We start from the raw sequence: 22,655 nt of genomic DNA, 5'->3' as shown, positions 1-22,655 counted from the left end.
TCCAGTAGTACTGTCACGAAGGTCCCAATCCCCGATCTTCCGTTATAGCTCTTAAACATGTAAAGTTAGCGAATTAAAAAAAAATATGGAGTAGCTCACATAAGGCCGGTTAGCTTAGTTGGTTGGAGCGTGGTGCTAATAACGCCAAGGTCGCGGGTTTGATCCCCGTACGGGCCAGACACCTTTTGTTAAATATAAGCTATGTCCGCAAGAACCAGACAAGTCCTGGTTTGTTGCATAGCTAAATATTAATTTGAAGGACTCTGATTCAACTAAATGCATGCATTTTACTTACTTTCAATTAAATATCGTGTACTGAGGGTGAGATTTGAAACAGCAGTGTTATCCCAAACCTAATCCTAAAAAACCTGATAACTCTAGCCGGTTAGCATGTGTTGCTAAATATGCTATTTATTATAAGGCTGGGGGTTCCAGTAGTGCTGTCACGAAGGTTCCAATCCCCGATCTTCCGTTATAGCTCTTAAACATGTAAAGTTAGCGAATTTAAAAAAAATATGGAGTAGTTCACATAAGGCCGGTTAGCTCAGTTGGTTAGAGCGTGGTGCTAATAACGCCAAGGTCGCGGGTTCGATCCCCGTACGGGCCAGACACATTTTGTTAAATATAAGCTATGTCCGCAAGAACCAGACAAGTCCTGGTTTGTTGCATAGCTAAATATTGATTTGAAAGACTCTGATTCAACTAAAAGCATGCATTTTACTTACTTTCAATTAAATTTTGTGTACTGAGGTTGAGATTTGAAAGAGCAGTGTTATCCCAAACCTAATCCTAAAAAACCTGATAACCGTAGGCGATTAGCATGTGTTGCTAAATATGCTCAGGTTGTGGGTTCCAGTAGTTCAGTCACAAAGGTTCAAATCCACACTCTTCAATAATAACTCTTTAACATGTTAAGTATATACACTTACTCTTAGTTTTTTAAGGTTTGACTCCAATGAATATATGGCCAGTTAGCTCAGTTGGTTAGAGCGTGGTGCTTATAATGCCAAGTTTGCGGGTTCGATCGCCGTGCGAGCCAGGCAGGTTTTGTTAAATATTAGATGTGTCCATCAGAACTGGACAAAATCCGTTTTGTTACGTAGTTAAATGCTAAATAAAAAAATCAGTCAACTAAAATGGTACATTTCCTTACTTATAATTAACTATTGTGTACTGAGGGTGTGGATTTGACAGTGTAGTGTTATCCCAAACCTAATCCTGACAAATCCTAAAAAAACCCTGCTAAGTTAGCTGGTTAGCATGTGTTGCTATTTATGATAAGGCTGGTGGTTCCAGTAGTGCTGTGACGAAGGTTCCAATCCCCGATCTTCCGTTATAGCTCTTACACATGTAAAGTTACCGAATTTAAAAAAAATATGGGACTGCTTTTGTAAGGCCGGTTAGCTCAGTTGGTTAGAGCGTGGTGCTAATAACGCTAAGGTCGCGGGTTCGATCCCCGTACGGGCTAGACACATTTTGTTAAATATTAGCTATATCCATAAGAACCAGACAAGTCCTGGTTTGTTGCATAGCTAAATGCTTATTTGAAGGACTCTGATTCAACTAAATGCATTCACTTTACTTTCTTACAATGAAATATCGTGTACTGAGGGTGAGGATTTGAAAGAGCTAACTCTAGCCGGTTAGCAGTGTAGTGTTATCCCAAACCTAATCCTGACAAATCCTAAAAAAACCCTGCTAAGTTAGCTGGTTAGCATGTGTTGCTATTTATGATAAGGCTGGTGGTTCCAGTAGTGCTGTCACAAAGGTTCCAATCCCCGATATTCCGTCATAGCTCTTAAACATGTAAAGTTACCGAGTTTTGAAAAACTATGGGGTTGCATTAGTAAGGCTGGTTAGCTCAGCCGGTTAGAGCGTGGTGCCAATAACGCCAAGGTCGTGGGTTCGATCCCCGTACGGGCCAGACACATTTTGTTAAATATAAGCTATGTCCGCAAGAACCAGACAAGTCCTGGTTTGTTGCATAGCTAAATATTAATTTGAAGGACTCTGATTCAACTAAATGCATGCATTTTACTTACTTTCAATTAAATATCGTGTACAGAGGTTAAGATGTGAAAGAGCAGTGTTATCCCAAACCGAACCCTAAAAAACCTGATAACTCTGGCCAATTAGCATGTGTTGCTAAATATGATCAGGTTGTGGGTTCCAGTAGTTCAGTCACAAAGGTTCAAATCCACACTCTTCAGTATTAACTCTTTAACATGTTAAGTATATGCACTGACTTTTAGTTTTTGAAGGTGTGATTTTGAGCAACATATGGCAGGTTAGCTCAGTTAGTTAGAGCGTGGTGCTAATAACGCCATGATAACGGGGTCGATCCTTGGCGGGGCTGTCAGGTCTTGTTCAATTTTAACTGTGTCCATTAGAACCAGGCAGGATCTGGTTTGTTTGTTAGCTAAATGCCAAATAAGAAATTTGAGTCAACTAAAATTGTGCATTTCCTTACTTACAGTAAAATTTTGTGTGCTGACAGTGTGGATTTGACAGTGTAGTGTTCTCCAAACCTAATCCTGACAAATCATAAAAAACCTGTAGACTTTAGCATGTGTTGCTGATTATGCTTAGGTCGGGGGTTCCAGTAGTTCAGTCACAAAGGTTTAAATCCACACTCTTCTATATTCACTTTTAAACATCTAAACTATGTACGATAGTATTGTCCCGATACCAATATTTTGGTAACGGTGCAGGTGCCAAAATTATTTCGATACTTTTCGTTATGTTACGATACTTAAAATAAAGGGGGCCACAAAAAATTGCAAAATTTTAACAAAACAAATCTTAGGGTACATCAAAAATATGTTTCTTATTGCAAGTTTGTGCTTAAATAATATAGTGAACATACTAGACAACTTGTCTTTTAGTAGTGAGTAAACAAACAAAGACTCCTAATTATTCTGCTGACATATGCAGTAACATATTGTGTCATTTTTCTACCTATTATTTTGTCAACATTATTAAGGACAAGTGGTAGAAAATAAATTATTAATCTACTTGTTTATTTACTGTTAATATCTGCTTATTTTCTCTTTTAACATGTTCTATCTACACTTATGTTAAAATGTAACAATCACTTATTCTTCCGTTGTTTGATACTTTACATTTGTTTTGGATGATACCACAAGTAGTTAGAGGATCATACATTGGTCATATTCCAAAGTCCTCATGTTTCCAGAGACGTTTTTCCTGACTTTATAAACATAACATGAATTAAAAAAAAAAAACGAAAGATGTTGTGATGCCAAAACATATCGACTAGTTACGTTATTGTACTTGGTATCATTACAGTGGATGTCAGGTGTAGATGGCATTTGTTTACATTTTGACGCCGGTCAGCTACCGTGTGTAGTGAAGCATGTTTAGCTATTCCTCGTCCTGCAGGGATGATACTTGTAAGAAACCTACTTTATTTGTCACCATGGAGACAAAGATTCGTGATTTAGAAGTAGCTAAAACACTGCTGATGGCGGATGGACGTTAGCCACTAGCCAGCTAGCCATGTCTTAAAGCACCTCTTCCTGAGGGTGTTTCAGTGTTATAACTTCACCTTTATCTTTACTTTTTGAGCCAAAATGCTTCCGTTCTCCCTTAACTGTCTACACACTGTGTCTGCTTGTAAGTACTCTGTGATTGTGCGCTGCCGAACATGCTCCTCTGCTCTTAAAACCAGCAATGACACGTCGTGACGATTCTGTTTACTTTAGCTGGTTAGCATGTGTTGCTAATTATGCTAAGGTTGGGGCAGCAAGTTCCAAAAGACCACCATGACCGACACAATGGTGGACTAAAAGACACATGGCGGAATGGGCAGTGTGTACATTGCTAGCAGACAATATTTACACATCAGTCGTTAGGCGTTAATGACTTACCTGTGGTTCTTTCCCCCTTTGAATGCAGTCCTCTCTGTTGCCAGGCAACGGGGGCCAATAGATCTATGCGGGGACACAAAGACATGACACTTAACTTCAAATTTTTACAACAATTCCATGTTTCAACATCGTGGTTGGCAATCATGGAGAGTTGGTTGGTATTTCCTTTTTCAGAGGAAACTATAGCCTACTATCAAACATTCTATTTAACGGGAGATGTGGGATTTGGTAAATGGGAAGCAAATTTTGAGGTAAGATAATAATGTTGTGCTGTGAAGGCTAAACCACAAACTTGGGACATAGAAATAAATATCTGTGGTCAAACTCTATAAGATTGCAACACAACACTGTTGCACATTGTGTCCTCAACCACAATAAACCTTTCCATGATGCACACAAGAGTGTGAAACTTTGTCAAAACATGCACCCTCGCTGTTTTGCTTGTGCAATTATTTTTCTGACAAACACACCACATGGTGGCGCTGTTATTGAAACCCACAAGTTTTATTGACTTGTTATTTTTCACACAGCGCAAAAACACTCAAAGTAACTTTATGGTGTTTTGTCAAATAAGAAAAACTTGGGACGCGCCTTTAGGGGACTGACAAACACATTCTTTGAAAAACGTGGCTGCCATCAAACAAAAAGGTAAATTCTGGACGATAAAACGCTACGTTTATAACCCCGTGGCTTATAAAATGGTGTGGCTAATTTATGGATGTATTTTTCCAAACGACCATGATGCAAATAGTAAAAAAAAACAAGTACAGAAAAAAAGTGTGTTTTTGTTTCTGCTATGGTAAAAGTAATAGCATATAACTTATATATATATATATATATAATACGATAGACCTAGTGCTTGTCAGGGGTATCACCGCTTCCAAAGTTACGATACTCCCGTATACTAAAGTATTGTCCGATCATTACCTTATAAAATTCGAGGTTCAGACGCATGTTCGTCAAACTAATAATAATAATAACTGCTATAGCAGCCGCAACATTAATACAGCCACAACGACAACTCTTGCTGACCTACTGCCCTCGGTAATGGCACCATTCCCAAAGTATGTGGGCTCTATTGATAACCTCACTAACAACTTTAACGACGCCCTGCGCGAAACCATTGATAACATAGCACCGCTAAAGTTAAAAAAGGCTCCAAAAAAGCGCACCCCGTGGTTTACAGAAGAAACTAGAGCTCAGAAATTATTATGCAGAAAGCTGGAACGCAAATGGCGCACGACTAAACTTGAAGTCTACCATCAAGCATTTAGTGATGGTTTACTAACTTATAAACGCATGCTTACCTTAGCTAAAGCTAATTATTACTCAAATCTCATCCACCGTAATAAAAACAATCCTAAATTTTTGTTTAGTACGGTAGCATCGCTAACCCAACAAGGGACTCCTTCCAGTAGCTCCACCCACTCAGCTGATGACTTTATGCAATTCTTTAGTAAGAAAATTGAAGTCATTAGAAAGGAGATTAAAGACAATGCGTCCCAGCTACAACGGGGTTCTATTAACACTGACACGATTGTATATACGGCGGATTCTGCCCTCCAAAATAGTTTCTCTCGTTTTGAGGAAATAACATTAGAGGAATTGTTACAACGTGTAAATGGAATAAAACAAACAACATGTTTACTTGACCCTCTTCCTGGGAAACTGATCAAGGAGCTCTTTGTATTATTAGGTCCATCAGTGCTAAATATTATAAACTTATCACTTTCCTCGGGCACTGTTCCCCTAGCATTCAAAAAAGCGGTTATTCATCCTCTTCTTAAAAGACCTAACCTCGATCCTGACCTCATGGTAAACTACCGACCGGTGTCTCACCTTCCATTTATTTCAAAAATCCTCGAAAAAATTGTTGCGGAGCAGTTAAATGAACACTTAGCGTCTAACAATCTATGTGAAACCTTTCAATCCGGTTTCAGGGCAAATCACTCCACGGAGACAGCCCTCGCAAAAATGACTAATGATCTATTGCTAACGATGGATTCTGATGCGTCATCTATGTTGCTGCTCCTCGATCTTAGCGCTGCTTTCGATACTGTCGATCATAATATTTTATTGGAACGTATCAAAACACGAATTGGTATGTCAGACTTAGCCCTGTCTTGGTTTAACTCTTATCTTACTGATAGGATGCAGTGTGTCTCCCATAACAATGTGACCTTGGACTACGTTAAGGTAACGTGTGGAGTTCCCCAGGGTTCGGTCCTTGGCCCTGCACTCTTCAGCATCTACATGCTGCCGCTAGGTGACATCATACGCAAATACGGTGTTAGCTTTCACTGTTATGCTGATGACACCCAACTCTACATGCCCCTAAAGCTGACCAACACGCCGGATTGTAGTCAGCTGGAGGCGTGTCTTAATGAAATTAAACAATGGATGTCCGCTAACTTTTTGCAACTCAACGCCAAAAAAACGGAAATGCTGATTATCGGTCCTGCTAGACACCGAACTCTATTTAATAATACAACTCTAACATTTGACAACCAAACAATTAAACAAGGCGACACGGTAAAGAATCTGGGTATTATCTTCGACCCAACTCTCTCCTTTGAGGCACACATTAAAAGCTTTACTAAAACGGCCTTCTTTCAACTCCGCAATATCGCTAAAATTCGCTCCATTCTGTCCACTAAAGACGCTGAGATCATTATCCATGCGTTTGTTACGTCTCGCCTCGATTACTGTAACGTATTATTTTCGGGTCTCCCCATGTCTAGCATTAAAAGATTACAGTTGGTACAAAATGCGGCTGCTAGACTTTTGACAAGAACAAGAAAGTTTGATCACATTACGCCTGTACTGGCTCACCTGCACTGGCTTCCTGTGCACTTAAGATGTGACTTTAAGGTTTTACTACTTACGTATAAAATACTACACGGTCTAGCTCCATCCTATCTTGCAGATTGTATTGTACCATATGTCCCGGCAAAAAATCTGCGTTCAAAGGACTCCGGCTTATTAGTGATCCCCAAAGCCCAAAAAAAGTCTGCGGGCTGTAGAGCTTTTTCATTTCGGGCTCCAGTACTCTGGAATGCCCTCCCGGTAACAGTTCGAGATGCTACCTCAGTAGAAGCATTTAAGTCTCACCTTAAAACTCATTTGTATGCTCTAGCCTTTAAATAGACTCCCTTTTCAGACCAGTTGATCTGCCGTTTCTTTTCTTTTTCTTCTATGTCCCACTCTCCTTTGTGGAGGGAGTCCGGTCCGATCCGGTGGCCATGTACTGCTCGCCTGTGTATCGGCTGGGGACATCTCTGCGCTGCTGATCAGCCTCCTCTTGGGATGGTTTCCTGCTGGCTCCGCTGTGAACGGGACTCTCGCTGCTGTGTTGGATCCGCTTTGGACTGGACTCTCGCGACTGTGTTGGATCCATTATGGATTGATCTTTCACAGTATCATGTTCTCATAGTCATCATTGTCACCGACGTCCCACTGGGTGTGAGTTTTCCTTGCCCTTATGTGGGCCTACCGAGGATGTCGTAGTGGTTTGTGCAGCCCTTTGAGACACAGGTGATTTAGGGCTATATAAGTAAACATTGATTGATTGATAACTTGACTCTAACTCCATCAGAACTGTTGTTGCCCGTTAATTGAATGTTCATTTCTCTACCGTAAGCTGTCTCCAAAGGTGTTTCAGAGAATTTGGCAGTACATCCAACCGGCCTCACAACCGCAGACCTAGTGTAATCAAACTGGCCCAGGACCTCCACATACAGCAGGTGCACCTCCATGATCATCTAAGACCATCCACCCAGACAGCTGCTGCAACAATTGGTTTGCATAACCATAAAAATTCTGCACAAACTGTCGGAAACGCTCGTAGAAAATCATCTATGTGACAAGACACTGCTGTGTGCAAAAACACAAGTCATATGAAAAAAGTGCAGTGCTGAAACATCTTCAAAAGCACTAGTCAAAAATAATCTAAATGACAGAAATAGTCTGCTGTTTGTAGAAATCTGGGGCAAAAACAATAGATCCTTTATATAATATATGCTGTTTTTAAGAATATACATTAAAAAACAACAACAGGTAAAACTTGTCTTTATGACAATAGTGCTTTGCTGTATTTGGGAATAATCTGCAAAAACACAAGTCAAAGATAATCTGTATGACTAGAGTGCTCTGCCGTTTTTAAGAATAACATCCAAAAACGCTTGTAGAAAATCATCAATGTGACAAGGCACTGCTGTTTTTAGGAATAATCCGCAAAAACACAAGTCATATGAAAAAATTGCTGTGCTTTTTTGAGAAGCATCTTCAAAAGCACTAGTCAAAGATTGTTTATATGACAGAAACAGTCTGCTGTTTATAGAACACTGAGGCAAAAAGACTAGTCAACGATACTTTAAATCAGGGGTCACTAATCTTTTTGAAACCAAGAGCTACTTCTTGGGTACTGATTAATGCGAAGGGCTACCAGTTTGATACACACTTAAATAAATTGCCAGAAATAGCCAATTTGCTCAATTTGCCTTTATTATATATATATATATATATATATATATATATATATATATATATATATATATATATATATATATATATATATATGTATATATATATATATATATATATATATATATATATATATATATATATATATATATATATATATATATATATATATATATATATATAAAAGGGTATCTCTGTCCGTCATTCAGTCGTACATTTTTTTTTCCTTTTACGGAAGGTTTTTTGTAGGGAATAAATAATGAAAAAAACATTTAATTGAACGGTTTAAAAGAGGAGAAAACAGGAAAAAAATTTAAATGTAATTTTGAAATATAGTTCATCTTCAATTTCGACTCTTTAAATTTCAAAATTCAACAGGAAAAAAGAAGAGAAAAACTAGCTAATTTGAATCTTTTTGAAAAAATTAAAAAAATAATTTATGGAACATCATTAGTGATTTTTCGTAATTAAGATTAATTTTAGGCTTTTGATGACATGTTTTAAATAGGTTAAAACCCAATCTGCACTTTATTAGAATATATAACAAATTGGACCAAGCTATATTTCTAACAAAGACAAATGATTATTTATTGTAGATTTTCCAGAACAAAAATTTTAAAATAAATTCAAAAGACTTTGAAATAAGATTTAAATTTGATTCTACAGATTTTCAAGATTTGCCAGAATATTTTTTTTGAATTTTAATCATAATAAGTTTGAAGAAATATTTCACAAATATTCTTTGTTGAAAAAACAAGCTAAAATGAAGAATTAAATCAAAATGTATTTATTATTCTTTACAATAAAAAAATAAATTTACTTGAACATTGATTTAAATTGTCAGGAAAGAAGAGGAAGGAATTTAAAAGGTAAAAAGGTATATGTGTTTAAAAATCCTAAAATCATTTTTAAGGTTGTTTTTTTTCCCTAAAATTGTCTTTCTGAAAGTTATAGGAAACAAAGTAAAAAAAATAAATGAATTTATTTAAACAAGTGAAGACCAAGTCTTTAAAATCTTTTCTTGGATTTTCAAATTCAATTTGAGTTTTGTCTCTCTTATAATTAAAAATGTTGAGCAAAGCGAGACCAGCTTGCTAGTAAATAAATAAAATTTAAAAAATAAAGGCAGCTCTCTGGTAAGTGCTGCTATTTGAGCTATTTTTAGAACAGGCCAGCGGGCGACTCATCTGGTCCTTACGAGCTCCCTGGTGCACGCGGGCACCGCGTTGGTGACCCCTGCTTTATATGATATGTGCTGTTTTTAAGAATACACATCAAAAAACAACAGTTAAAGCTTGTCTACATGACAAGAGAGCTCTGCTGTTTTTACGAATCTAGGCTAGTCTACGATGGGCTTGAGTCCAAATTTGAACTAAAATGAACATTTCACTAAGTGTTAGAGACAGATTTGACCCTGGAACAGACTATTTCTGCCACCGCTGATGGGTAAACATGATAACAGAAGTATGATTTTGTTCCTAAACATTTGTGGGTGTGGCCTCGTTCTGCTGGTTCAATATGAGAAGTAGGAGTCTGATGCCTGCCCACAATAAAACTAGAAATTGGAGCGTTGGCCTTAGGTCAAAATCTTTGGCACAGTTTCTCTGGCTCATCCCGTCTGGCGTCCAGGATCCCCACCCTGGTGAGAAACTTCCTTCCTGCTTGGCGTCTTCGCACACTCACTCAGACGTGGTCCTCGTCCTTTGATGGCCAAAGTTGTTTGTGTCTCGGGTGACAAGCGAGGGACACTCGCCCAGACGCGTCCTTCCAACCGGCCCCTGATGTCTGGCGGGTACCAGCCAAAAAGCCTCTAATGGGTTGCCAGATGCTTAACGAAAAGCAGCATAGGACATTAAATCAAGTTGCACTTTGATCCACCCACGACAAGTCACCTTTGCTTTCCCTCACCATCTCTCCCGTCCAAAGGCAAAACCCAGTAACTACATTTTGGTCAAAACTGAGCTGATAATAATTTTGGAGTTCCTAGGTGATATGTTTTACATTAGTGTATGCGATATTGTAATTTGTTCCGTAAGTAAGCTGTTACGCGCATGGCAGGACCTAGCAACTACCACATAACCGCGTAGATACAACAGAAAAACCTAGTATCTCATGGGACTAATCGGAGCTTCTTTGTCAGTCGCCTTATTGTCTTTAATGAGACATTTGCACGAATGGGGGCCGACGGTCAACCTGATTATGTGATATTATGGCACGAGGGGATATTTGGAAGGTTGGCCCAGGACGTTGCAAGCACCTTCATTAAATGTATTGTTCTGGATTCTTCCCCTTGCATACTCTTTTGGGCAGATAACTGTGGAGGTCAAAATCAAAACTGGACGCTGTACACGGCTCTTGCCCAATGTGCAAACGCAGAATGGGGCCCACCCGAGATTGTGATAAAATATCTGGAGAAAGGGCACACGTTCATGAGAGCAGATTCCATCCATGGCTCAATCGGCAAGAAAATGAAAGCTCAAGAAAACATCTATACGTTTGATGACTTTGTAGATCTTTGCAAGACAGCATCAAGATAGATTGGTTTTCCTTTGTTTTCTCAAAATAAGCTAGACGTGAGTTACTAGGTTTTGCCTTTGGACGGGAGATCTTCTCATTTCTCAACAGAGTTCCGCCTTCCTCTGCCAAACTAACAACAATTGACTGCAATAAAAACATACATCGTGTGGAGAATACAAAGCGGTTCCCATGGCAACCAGCATCGTTTCCTGCTCTGCGCGTATGTTTTCCCAAGTTATTGCAGGGTAATTATAAATAATTGGAAGCGCTGAACCGTGTTCTTGAGGCGAGAACAGCAGCGGTTTGATTCCGAACGCAACAGTTTGACACAGAACAGAAATGTTTGGTTTGGAGTTTGAACGTATTCGTACGCATATTCAAAGTAATCACAGGAAGTATGAGTTCATACGTGGTACTTTGCAGTCGGACCACGTAGTTTGCCTTAGCAGTAATGGTCGTTCGCTTTAGAATATGATTCGTTGGAACAAAATGGTGGGTCGTGGTCCTGGGCGGCACGAGTGCTGCTGGCACCGGGGAGCTGCGGTTCAGTGCAGGGAAAAATGAATTCCAACATGTCCAACATATTGGACATGTTGGAATTCATTTTGTACTGACTTTTTCTGGTCTTTTGGCAAGATAATTGTCTTGCCTACAGTCAAGCATGGAGGTTGTAGAGTGCACGAGTGCTGCCGGCCCCAGGGAGCGCGGTTCAGTGCGGGGAAAAATGAATTCCAGCATGTCCAACACGTGGGTTGGACATGGACCATCTTCTTCTGGTTTTTGACTGTTTTTTTTTGGGCAAGATCATTGTCTTGCCTACAGTCAAGCATGGAGGTTGTAGAGTGCACGAGTGCTAACGGCACAAGGGAGCTGCGGTTCCGTGCGGGGAAAAATTAATTCCAGCATGCCCAACACGTGCATTGGACATGTACCATCTTTTTCTAGTTTTTGACAGTTTTTTTGGCAAGATCATTGTCTTGCCTACAGTCAAGCATGGAGGTTCTAGAGTGCACAAGTGCTGCCGGCACCAGGGAGCTGCGGTTCAGTGCGGGGAAAATGTATTCCAGCATGTCCAACATGTGGGTTGGACATGGACCATCTTTTTCTAGTTTTTGACTGTTTTTTTTTTTGGCAAGATCATTGTCTTGCCTACAGTCAAGCATGGTGCATGAGTGCTGCCGGCACAATCAGTGCAAGATGTTTTATGGAAGCTATATGTGAGAAAAGAGCATGCCGCACATCATGCATTGTCTTCCTGATCGTTTTTTTAGATTAAAATAAGGATTCAGAAATGTAATACTAATATAATCCTTATTATTATAATCATGACGCGACCCCAAAAAGAGGGACAAGCGGTAGAAAATGTAAGGATGGATGGATTATTATTATTATTATTGTTTGTTTCGTTTTTGTTGCTATCATTATTTTTGATCATTATTACGATTATTATTAATATTACTTGTAGTTGTAAAAGTAGTTATTGTGTTTTTTTGCTTTGATTCCAGCAACTCTGGACCTCATTCACTCTTTAAAGCAAACAAAAAATGTACATTTATATTTATAACATTTTAAAATTGAATCAAGTTTAATCTGGATTTGTTTATTTAATTTGACTTTTTATGTTGTTGTAGTTTTGTTTTGTTTTTTTGTCATACTGACTATGGAAAATTCAAGACTAATATAATACACATTATAATATTAATAATAATTACAGTTATTATTGGCTTTTACAAAAGGTAAACGTGATGAGCTATTTGCAGTCTATTCAATTGAATATAAGTTGAAATTGATTTGCAAATCATTGTATTCTGTTTTAATTTCCAATTAACACCAGGGGTGCCCATTACGTCGATAGCGAGCTACCAGTCGACCGTGGGGGGTGTGTCAGTCGATCTCCAGCCAGGCTTTTAAAAAAAATAGACCTAAAAATGAGTGATCATCAAACTTCACTAAGACGTCACTTAAATGACATTCACGGTACCGAAGGGTCTTGTGAGATGACGCTGGCTGCTGCAAGATCATTATTATGAAAATATGACCGAGAGGAAGGCGAGAAACACTTTTCATTTCAACAGACTCTCGCGCCGTACCTTCCGTCAAAACTCTAAAGGCCGACTGCACATTTCCTATCTTCACAATAAAAGCCCTGCTTCATGCTGCCTGCGCTAACTAAATACAGAGTCTCGGAAAACTGGCGTGCACAAGCGATTCCTCAGAAAGCTGGCGTGCACATCACTTGTGCACGCCAGCTTTCTGAGACTCTTATTTTGTTAGAGCAGGCAGCATGAACCAGGGTTTTTATTGTGAGGATAGGAAATGTGCAGTCGGCCTTTAGAGTTTTGACGGAAGGGACGGCGCGAAAGTCTGTTGAAATAAAGTGTTTCTCGCCTTCCTCTGTCATTTTTTCATAATAATGAACTGGCAGCAGCCAGCGTCATCTCACAAGACCCTCGGGTGCCGTGAATGTCAATCAAGCAAGCTACGGAATTTGCCGCCAATGTTTTTCTTGTAAAGTGTATGGAAGCTGGATGAATTAGATGCCAAAAACCAACCACTTTTATGTGGTATTGAACAGAAAGGACAACTTTTTTTCTCCTCCATTTGAAAATGTGGGCGTTATCATCATTACTGTCTGATTCCAATCAATGCAAGTCATCAGAATCAGGTAATACACCAACTTATATTCTTGTCTTTGTGAAAGAAAGACATCTATATGTGTTACACATCCTTGTATTATCATTAAACACATTTAACTTGTTTACAAAAATGTCTCTTTCATAAATAAATAAATATAAATGATATGGCGACTTGTCCAGGATGTACCCCGCCTTCCGCCCGATTGTAGCTGAGATAGGTGCCAGCGCCCCCCGCGACCCCGAAAGGGAATAAGCGGTAGAAAATGGATGGATGGATGGATATATAAATGAGGTAGATCCCATCGAGTTGGTCAATTGAAAAGTAGCTCGCCTGCAGAAAAAGTGTGGGCACCCCTGATTTACACAATGTGCCAACATCAAAAAACTAAGCAATAAAACATATTTTTGGGAAAAACATGTTGATGATGTGTTTCCTCCATGTCACCTCTTTGGACTCGCTGCGTGCAGGTCCTAGCAGGAGAGAGTACATCACGTCTTTGCCCCCCAGGAAGAGACGGTCACGGTACTCGTCCAGATAGACGGCGGACAGGGAAAGTTGTCCGTGATGACCGCTGAAGATGGACGACCTGTTGGTGGACAGCAAATCTGCAGAACAGAAAAGATTGACATTATTATTGATCACCTTTGTTAGTGAATACTGGTGCAAGGACAGGGTCCTGGTCTAAAGGATCAAGCTTTGGAGGTACGGTGTTAAAATAGTCCAACTTGTGTCCTTCTAATATGGACTGTGGACCGAGTTGGAACCCTACACTAGAAATCAACACAGTTTGCATCATACATACCATTCAGCCATTCAGCCGACCATTCTCAGATACGGTTTAGCTGGTTTCTGGGTATACTTTTAAAACGGCACCGTGACTCAAACTAGCCTTGTTTACATTGAAATATGATCTACAAAGCACTCCCAACCATAGAACTGTCTATCCATCCATTTTCTACCGCTTATTCCCTTTGTATTCCCTTCAGCTACAATCGGGCGGAAGGCAGGGTACACCCTGGACAAGTTGCCACCTCATCGCAGGGCCAACACAGATAGACAGACAACATTCACATTCACACTCACATTCACATTCAAACACTAGGGCCAATTTAGTGTTGCCAATCAACCTATCCCCAGGTGCATGTCTTTGGAAGTGGGAGGAAGCCCGAGTACCCGGAGGGAACCCACGCATTCACGGGGAGAACATGCAAACTCCACACAGAAAGATCCCGAGCCTGGATTTGAACCCAGGACTGCAGGAACTTCGTATTGTGAGGCAGACGCACTAACCCCTCTGCCACCGTGAAGCCTTGAACTGTCTATATTGTCAATAATTACTTTACTTGATCTTGTTTTTATTGACATGTTATGCTTGAATGAGTAACTTCTAACAATGAATGGGTATGGCTTTAAAACAGCGCCGTGACTCGATGTAGCCTTGTATACATTTAAGTATGATTTATAAAGTACTCCCAAATATAGAAATGTCTATGATGTCATTTATTACTTTCCTTGATTTAGTTTCTAGCGACATTATATTGTTAAATGTGTCACTTCTAACAATGAATGGGTGTGGCTTTAAAACGGCACTATGACTCAAAGTAGCTTTGTATACATTTGAAAATGATCTATAAAGTACACCCAAATATAGAAATGTCTATAATGTAATTTATTACTGCACTTGATTTTGTTTTTAGCTACATTTCATGGTTAAATGTGTAGCTTTTAAGAATTAATGGCTATGGCTTTAAAACGGCACCATAACTCAAAGTAGCCTTGTCTACATGTATATGTGATCTATAAAGTGCTCCCAAATATAGAAATGTCTACAATGTAATTCATTACTTTACTTGATTTTGTTTTTAGCTGCATTATATGGTTAAATGTATAGCTATTAAGAATTAATGGTGTACGCTTTTAAAACATCACCATGACTCAAAGTATCCTTGTGTACATTGAAATAGATCTATAAAGCATTCCAAAATATAGAAATATCTGTTTTGTCATTTATTAGTTTACTGGATTTTGTTTTTAGCCACATTATATGGTTAAATGTGTAATTTCTAATAATGTAAGGGCATGGCTTTATAACCGCACCATGACTCAAAGTAGCCTTGTATACATTTAAATATAATCGATAAAGTACTACCACATATAGAAATGTCTATAATGTCACTCTTTACTTCACTTGATTTTGTTTTTAGATGTGCAGCTTTTAAGAATTAATGGGTTTGCCTTTAAATCGGAACCATGACTCAAAGTAGCTTTGTGTACATTGAAATATGATCTATAAAGAACTCCTAAATATAGAATTGTCTATAATGTAATTTAATACTTTACTTGATTTTAATTTTAGCTACATTATATGGTTAAATGTGTAGCTTTTAAGAATGAATGAGTATGCCTTTAAAACGGCACCATGACTCAAAGTAGCCTTGTGTACATTGAAATATGATCTGTGAACCATTTCAAAATGTAGAAATGTCTATTTTGTCATTTATTAATTTACTTTTGTTTTTAGCTACATTATATGGTTAAATGTGTCATTTCTAACAATGAATGGGTATGGCTTTAAAATGGTACCATGACTCAAAGTACACTTGTATACATTTAAATATTATCTAAATAGTACTCCCAAATATAGAATTGTCTATAATGTCATTTTTTTACTTCACTTGATTTTGTTTTTAGATGTGTACCTTTTAAGAATTAATGGGTATGCCTTTAAAACGGCACCATGACTCAAAGTAACCTTGTATACATTTAAATATGATCGATAAAGTACTCACAAATATAGAAATGTCTATTATGTCATTTATTACTAAACTTGATTAGATTTTTTGCTACATTTTATGGTTGAATGTGTCACTTCTAACAATGATTAACTATATGCCTCAGAGTCATACAATTTGGTACTTGACACATGCTAACTGTTAGCATTTTAACATTTTTAGCTATATGCCTCAGAGTCACACAACTTGGTACTTGACACATGCTAGCTGTTAGCATGCTAACTTTTTTAGCTATAGGCCTCAGAGTCATACAACATGGTACTTGGCACATGCTAACTGTTAGCATGTTAACATTAGCATGACAACTTTTTTAGCCGTTTACCTCAAAGTCATACAACTTGGTACTTGACACATGCTAACTTTTTAGCTGTATGCCTCAGAGTCATTCAAAACAGTACTTGGCACATGTTACATATTAGCATGCTAACATTTTAGCTATATGCCTCAGAGTCAAACAACAAGGTACTTGGCACATGCAAACTATTAGCATGCTAACTTTTTTTGCTATATGCTTCACAGTCATACAACATGGTACTTGACACATGCTAACTGCTAGCATGTTAAAATTAGCATGACAACCTTTGAGTGGTATACCTCAGAGTCATACAACTTGGTACTTGACACATGCTAACTGTGCAGATGCTAACTTTTTTGTTATATGCCTCAGAGTCATACGACATTGTACTTGACACATGCTGACTGTTAGCATGCTAACTTTTTTGCTATATCCCTCAGAGTGATAAAACATGGTACTTGACACATGCTAACTGTTAGCATGTTAAAATTAGCATGACAACATTTTAGTCTTATACCTCAGAGTCATACAACTTGGTACTTGACACATGCTAACTGTGCACATGCTAACTTTTTGCTATATGCCTCAGAGTCATAAATCTTAATACTTGACATATGCTAACCTTCTTAGCCAATTGCTCATTTGTATGCCCCAGAGTCATATAAATATTGGCACTTGACGCATTCTAACTGTTAGCACGCTAACTTTTTTTTTTAGCTGTACTGTATGCGTCAAACTCATACAACATAGGACTTGGCACATGCTAACTGTTAGCATGCTAACTTTCTTTTCGCTGTATGCTTTAGAGTCATACAACTTGGTACTTGACACATGCCAGCTGTTAGCATGCTAACTTTTTTTTAGCTATATGGGTCGGAGTCATACAACATGGTACTTGACACATGCTAACTTTTAGCACGTCAACATTAGCACGACAACTTTTTTTAGCGGTATACCTCAGAATCATACAACTTGGTCCTTGGCACATGCTAACTGTGCACATGCTAACTTATTTAGCTATAGGCCTCAAAGTCATACAACATTATACTTGACACATGTTTGCTGTTAGCATGCTGATTTTTTTGCTATATGCCTCAGAGTCATACAACATGGTACTTGACACATGTTAACTGTTAGCATGTTAACATTAGCATGCCAACTTTTCTTAGCTATATGCCTCAGACTCATACAACTTGGTACTTGACACATGCTAACTATTAGCATGTTAACCTTAGTATGATAACTTTTTAGCCGTATGCCTCACCATTCAATATCATAACATTATTTTAGCACGATAAAAGGGCAGGAGGCATGCCCCCACTCCCACCCCGAATAGAATGTTACCATAAAATGTACTTTTTCTTTTTCTTATTTTTATAATTAAATCCTGGCGACTAGGCTGCCAATTTCATTTTTACCGTAAAACGGACTATTTTTGGATAGTGTACTGCGTCACATGAGTGCATACAGTAAGCATGTTTTGACTTCATCTTTCCAAATATGGTTCTTGTTTGATAAAGTCCGACAGTAAATCCTGGCTCGCAAAAAGTCCAAACCCGAAGAACAAAGACCAAGAAACATAACTCTCACCGCGGGGTCACAATGTAAAACCTGCACTTTCCGTCCAAAGACAAGTAAATCTTGCACCCGTTGGAAACATGTGCGGCTCCCACACGTCCAGTCATATATCTGTGGGGGCCGGTCCGGGATGGGTCCCTGATTCCGCACTTGGTTGCAGAATCACTCCCGAAAGTAACCGACAGCAGCTTCAAAATCCAGGCACTGAATATCACAAACCATGGTTTTCAGGTATAAACATACAACATAAGCTAAAACGTTAGCATAAAATGTTGGCATCCTCATATAAAGGACTTTAGCACACTTCAAAGATGGCGCCAAGTATTAACATTTGTGTGTTTTATATTTAAACATATAAAAATAGCAAAAAATGGAAACATGCTAACGTTCTGACAGGTATGATAAAAGCCCATTAAATGTTAACATACTTGCTCGAAAGCACTGACTATCACAAACCATAATTTTTAGGTGTAAACATACAAAATAAGTTAAAAAGCAAGGATTCAATATAAGCATTTTAATGTTAGTATTTTAGCATACTTCAAAGAGGGTGCCGACTATCAAAATTCTAAACATAAATATTTTGCTAAAATGCTAGCTAAAAAAATGTGGGCACGCTAATGTTCTCACAAATATGGTAAACAGATGTTAACTGTTAGCATACGTGCTCGACAGCACTGAATATCACAAACCATGATTTTAGGTGTAAACATACAAAATTAGCTAAAAAGCGAGGATACAATGTTAGCATCCTATTATGCGAGACATTAGCACACTTTAAAGATAGCGCCATGTATCGGAATTAATGATTTTTAGATTTAAACATGAACATTTTTTTGCTAAATAGCTTACAAAAAATGTTAGCATGCTAACGCTCTCACAAATATGGTAAACGCATGTTAACTATTAGGTAACTTGCTCTAAAGCACTGACTATCACAAACCATGATTTTTAGGCGTAAACATACCAAATAAGCTAAAAGGTTAAAATATAATGTTAGTATTTTAGCATACTTTAAAGAGGGTGACAAGTATCAAAATTCATGATCTTTATGTCTAAAACATAAACATTTTGCTAAAATGCTAGCTAAAAATGTTAGGATGCTAATGTTCTCACAAATATGGTAAACAGATGTTAACTCTTAGCATACGTGCTCGACAGCACTGAATATCACAAACCATGAATTTTAGGTGTAAACATACAAAATTACCTAAACAGCGAGGATACAATGTTAGCATCCTATAATAAGAGACATTAGTACACTTCAAAGATGGCGCCATGTATCGAAATTTGTGATTTTAGTTTTAAACATGAACATTTTTTTTCCTAAAAAGCTTACAAAAAATGTTAGCATGCTAACACTCTCACAAATATGGTAAACGCATGTTAACTATTAGCTAACTTGCTCGAAAGCACTGACTATCACAAACCATGATTTTTAGGTGTAAACATACAAAATAAGCTAAAAAGCTAGGATACAATGTTAGCATTTTAATGTTAGTATTATAGCAAACTTCAAAGAGGGTGCCAAGTATCAAAAATCATGATTTCTGTGTCTAAACATAAACATTTTGCTAAAATGCTAGCTAAAAATGTTAGAATACTAATGTTCTCACAAATATGGTAAACAGATGTTTTCTGTTAGAATACGTGCTCGACAGCACTGAATATCACAAACAATGATTTTTAGGTGTAAGCATATAAAATTTGCTAAAATTTTAGCATGAAATGTTAGCATCCTCATATAAGGGACATTATTAGCACACTTCAAAGATGGCGACAAGTATCAACATTCATGATTTTTAGATTTAAACATGAAACATTTTTTGCTAAAAAACTAACAAATAATATTTTTATGACTTTTTGGTCCAAACATTAAAAAATACCTAAAAAGCTCGGCCAAAACATTAGCATGTCCTCACAAATATGCAAACAGTTAACATGTGTTTGAAATAAGACACAAGCAAACACAATGCTTGTATCGGACATTTTACACGCACGCCAATATCACCTGTTACTGTTTTTTGTTTTTTTGCTGGTATCAGACCAATACCTGATATCAATATTGGATCAAAACTTAACTTTTCTTCTGTCATTACAAAAAGATCCAACTTTTAAACTTTCTTTGAACTTCCTGCTTCTTTCTTTTTCTCTCTCTCTCTTTCTCTCTCGCTCTCTCTCACGCACACACACACACACACACACACACACGCACGCACGCACGCACACACACACACACACACAGTCGCACACACACACACACATTCTTGTATTTGTTACACCCTCTTGAGACCACGGAAAAAGGCCTACCACTTTAGGGCCACCCTAATATATATATATATATATATATATATATATATATATATATATGTTTGTATTTACAACATTAATAGTATATACATGCTATATAAATATAAAAAGGTAAGCTTTTGGTAAAATTTGTATTTTTTTGAATATTTTGTTTGTAAATGGTTTTTAATATTCATTATTTACTTCAAGTTATGACAGTATGTCTCTATATCCATATTTGTTATTATTATAATTAATTTTGACCAAAGGGGGCGCAATTCATTTTCTTACACACACTTGTTTTTCTATATGTTGACCACAGAGGGAGCACTTCAAATTTTTACACACACTTGTTATTTCATATGTTGACCCGAGAGGGAGCACTTCAAATTTTTACACACACTTGTTATTACATATGTTGACCAGAGGAGGAGCCCTTTTAAAATCGACACACATTGGATAAATCCCTCCTTTTTGGGACCACTCTCATTTTGATAGATTTCACCACCTGTCCGCACCTGTCAAATGAGACTTTCGCTATTTTTTATTTTTGTAATGTGCTTAAGGCCGATGACAAAGGAGTCACGGACCACAGATGGCCCCTGTTCCGCACTTTGGGCAACCCAGATGTAGAAGCTAACTGTTAATAGCCACTATATTCTTAGTAACATAGTGTATTTATTCAGCTTATGGTCACATATGGGACACGGGTTGTCTAAAATCAGCTGTTCACCTGGCAGGGTTTTTTGGGGGGCTGAATAAGGAACTGTCATCTTGGTTTATCATATATTGCTGCCTTTGCACCTGTTAATGTTTACTTCTGTGTGCACATTAAAACAAGAAAAAATCCTGACTTTGGAGCAATGTTCACAGACACAGACGCAATGGTTTTCTATATTAGGACCATGATTATAATGACCATGATTTCGGTCCTAATTTGGTCACCACTTGGAAGGTACATATCCCTGTTGATGTCGCAAGAAGATTAGAAATACACACACGCACACACACACACACACACACACACACACACACACACACACACACACACACACACACACACACACACTCATTACCAGCAGGGAGAAGGTTTGAATATTTTACGATGAAAGGATACGGGCAAGCTTTAAACGTCGCACATAAAATGTTGGCAGCGGTAAAAGGCGTCCACGCTGGACACGAGAGCGACACGACGACAGGCAAAGACGAGGTCAGCGCCAGGAGGAGGGAGGCATCGTGTGGGAGGGAAAATAACGAGCAACTTTTGCACTTTCTTGCTTTTGGGAAACGTGAACAAGAAACGTCTGCAATGTTCTCAAATAGTCAAGATGTTTGTACTTAATACAAAGCAATCAACATTATTTAAAAATTAACATTGATCACATGAAATTGTAATTAAATTAGATAACATATGATAAATAAAAAATAATAATAATTCAAGCTTAATATAGTTCTACCATAACAATGTAAAATGTTAATATGGTCTGCTACTATTTATTCTCCCTCATATCTTTTTGAATCCAGTTGTTCATTTTATTTTTGTATTGTTTTGTTTGTATCGATCAAAATATTGATAATAGAGGTAAGCATTTTTATTCAGGATCTATGAGCAGGACAGATGAATAAATAAATACATAATATTACAGTAAATTATAATATAATCAATTAAATGAAATTGAACTAAATAAAATAAAATAAAATACAATTAAATGACATTAAATTAATTAAATTATATTAAATTAAATTAAATTCACATAACAATGTAAAAAAAACCTCGGTAAAAAGCAGGGCATGTGAAATATTCATTAATAATTGACAGGGCGCGTTGTATGAAAGCATATCCCAAGCGTCCTCCTGCTCCATCACTGGTAATAAAGTCTCCCGTTGGAACACTGTTCGTTAGTGGAGAACTACTATGTTTAAAGTCTTACCTTACCCAGTTTCAGGAGCATATTTTTTATACTTTTCAATTTTAATTTTGATTTTAATTTTAATTTTAAATTTAATTTTAATTTTAATTTAAAAAATGAATTTAATTTTATTGTTGATTTTGATTTTGATTTTAATTTTGGTTTTATTTTAATCTTATTTTTGGTTTTGATTTTAAATTTCATTTTTAATTTATTTTTAAAATGTATTTTGAAAATTCATATTACATTTTTTATTTTTATTTTA

General features: G+C 37.4%; 1 protein-coding gene and 4 non-coding genes across 5 annotated transcripts in view; 4 read left to right on the top strand and 1 right to left on the bottom strand.

Annotated features, from left to right (window-relative positions):
- LOC133544315 (semaphorin-3G-like) overlaps positions 1-22,655 on the bottom strand; it is a 259,663-nt gene that overhangs the window by 141,983 nt on the left and 95,025 nt on the right. The window contains exons 2-3 of the mRNA XM_061889521.1: positions 13,971-14,131; positions 3,891-3,953 (exon numbers count right to left, since the gene is read on the bottom strand). Coding sequence (XP_061745505.1) covers positions 3,891-3,953; positions 13,971-14,131 — 224 coding nt within the window. The remainder of the gene's footprint in view (positions 1-3,890; positions 3,954-13,970; positions 14,132-22,655) is intronic.
- trnai-aau (transfer RNA isoleucine (anticodon AAU)) lies at positions 104-177 on the top strand. Its single transcript has one exon. It is a non-coding gene; the product is annotated as a tRNA-Ile (tRNA).
- trnai-aau (transfer RNA isoleucine (anticodon AAU)) lies at positions 534-607 on the top strand. Its single transcript has one exon. It is a non-coding gene; the product is annotated as a tRNA-Ile (tRNA).
- Positions 1,395-1,468, top strand: trnai-aau (transfer RNA isoleucine (anticodon AAU)). Its single transcript has one exon. It is a non-coding gene; the product is annotated as a tRNA-Ile (tRNA).
- On the top strand, positions 1,851-1,924 carry trnai-aau (transfer RNA isoleucine (anticodon AAU)). The gene has a single exon. It is a non-coding gene; the product is annotated as a tRNA-Ile (tRNA).

The sequence above is a fragment of the Nerophis ophidion genome, linkage group LG27 (assembly GCF_033978795.1).
Source record: "Nerophis ophidion isolate RoL-2023_Sa linkage group LG27, RoL_Noph_v1.0, whole genome shotgun sequence".
In the NCBI taxonomy this organism is placed as follows: Eukaryota; Metazoa; Chordata; class Actinopteri; order Syngnathiformes; family Syngnathidae; genus Nerophis; species Nerophis ophidion.
The sequence above is the reverse complement of the archived record's forward strand: the minus strand, read 5'-3'. Positions and strand labels throughout refer to the sequence as shown.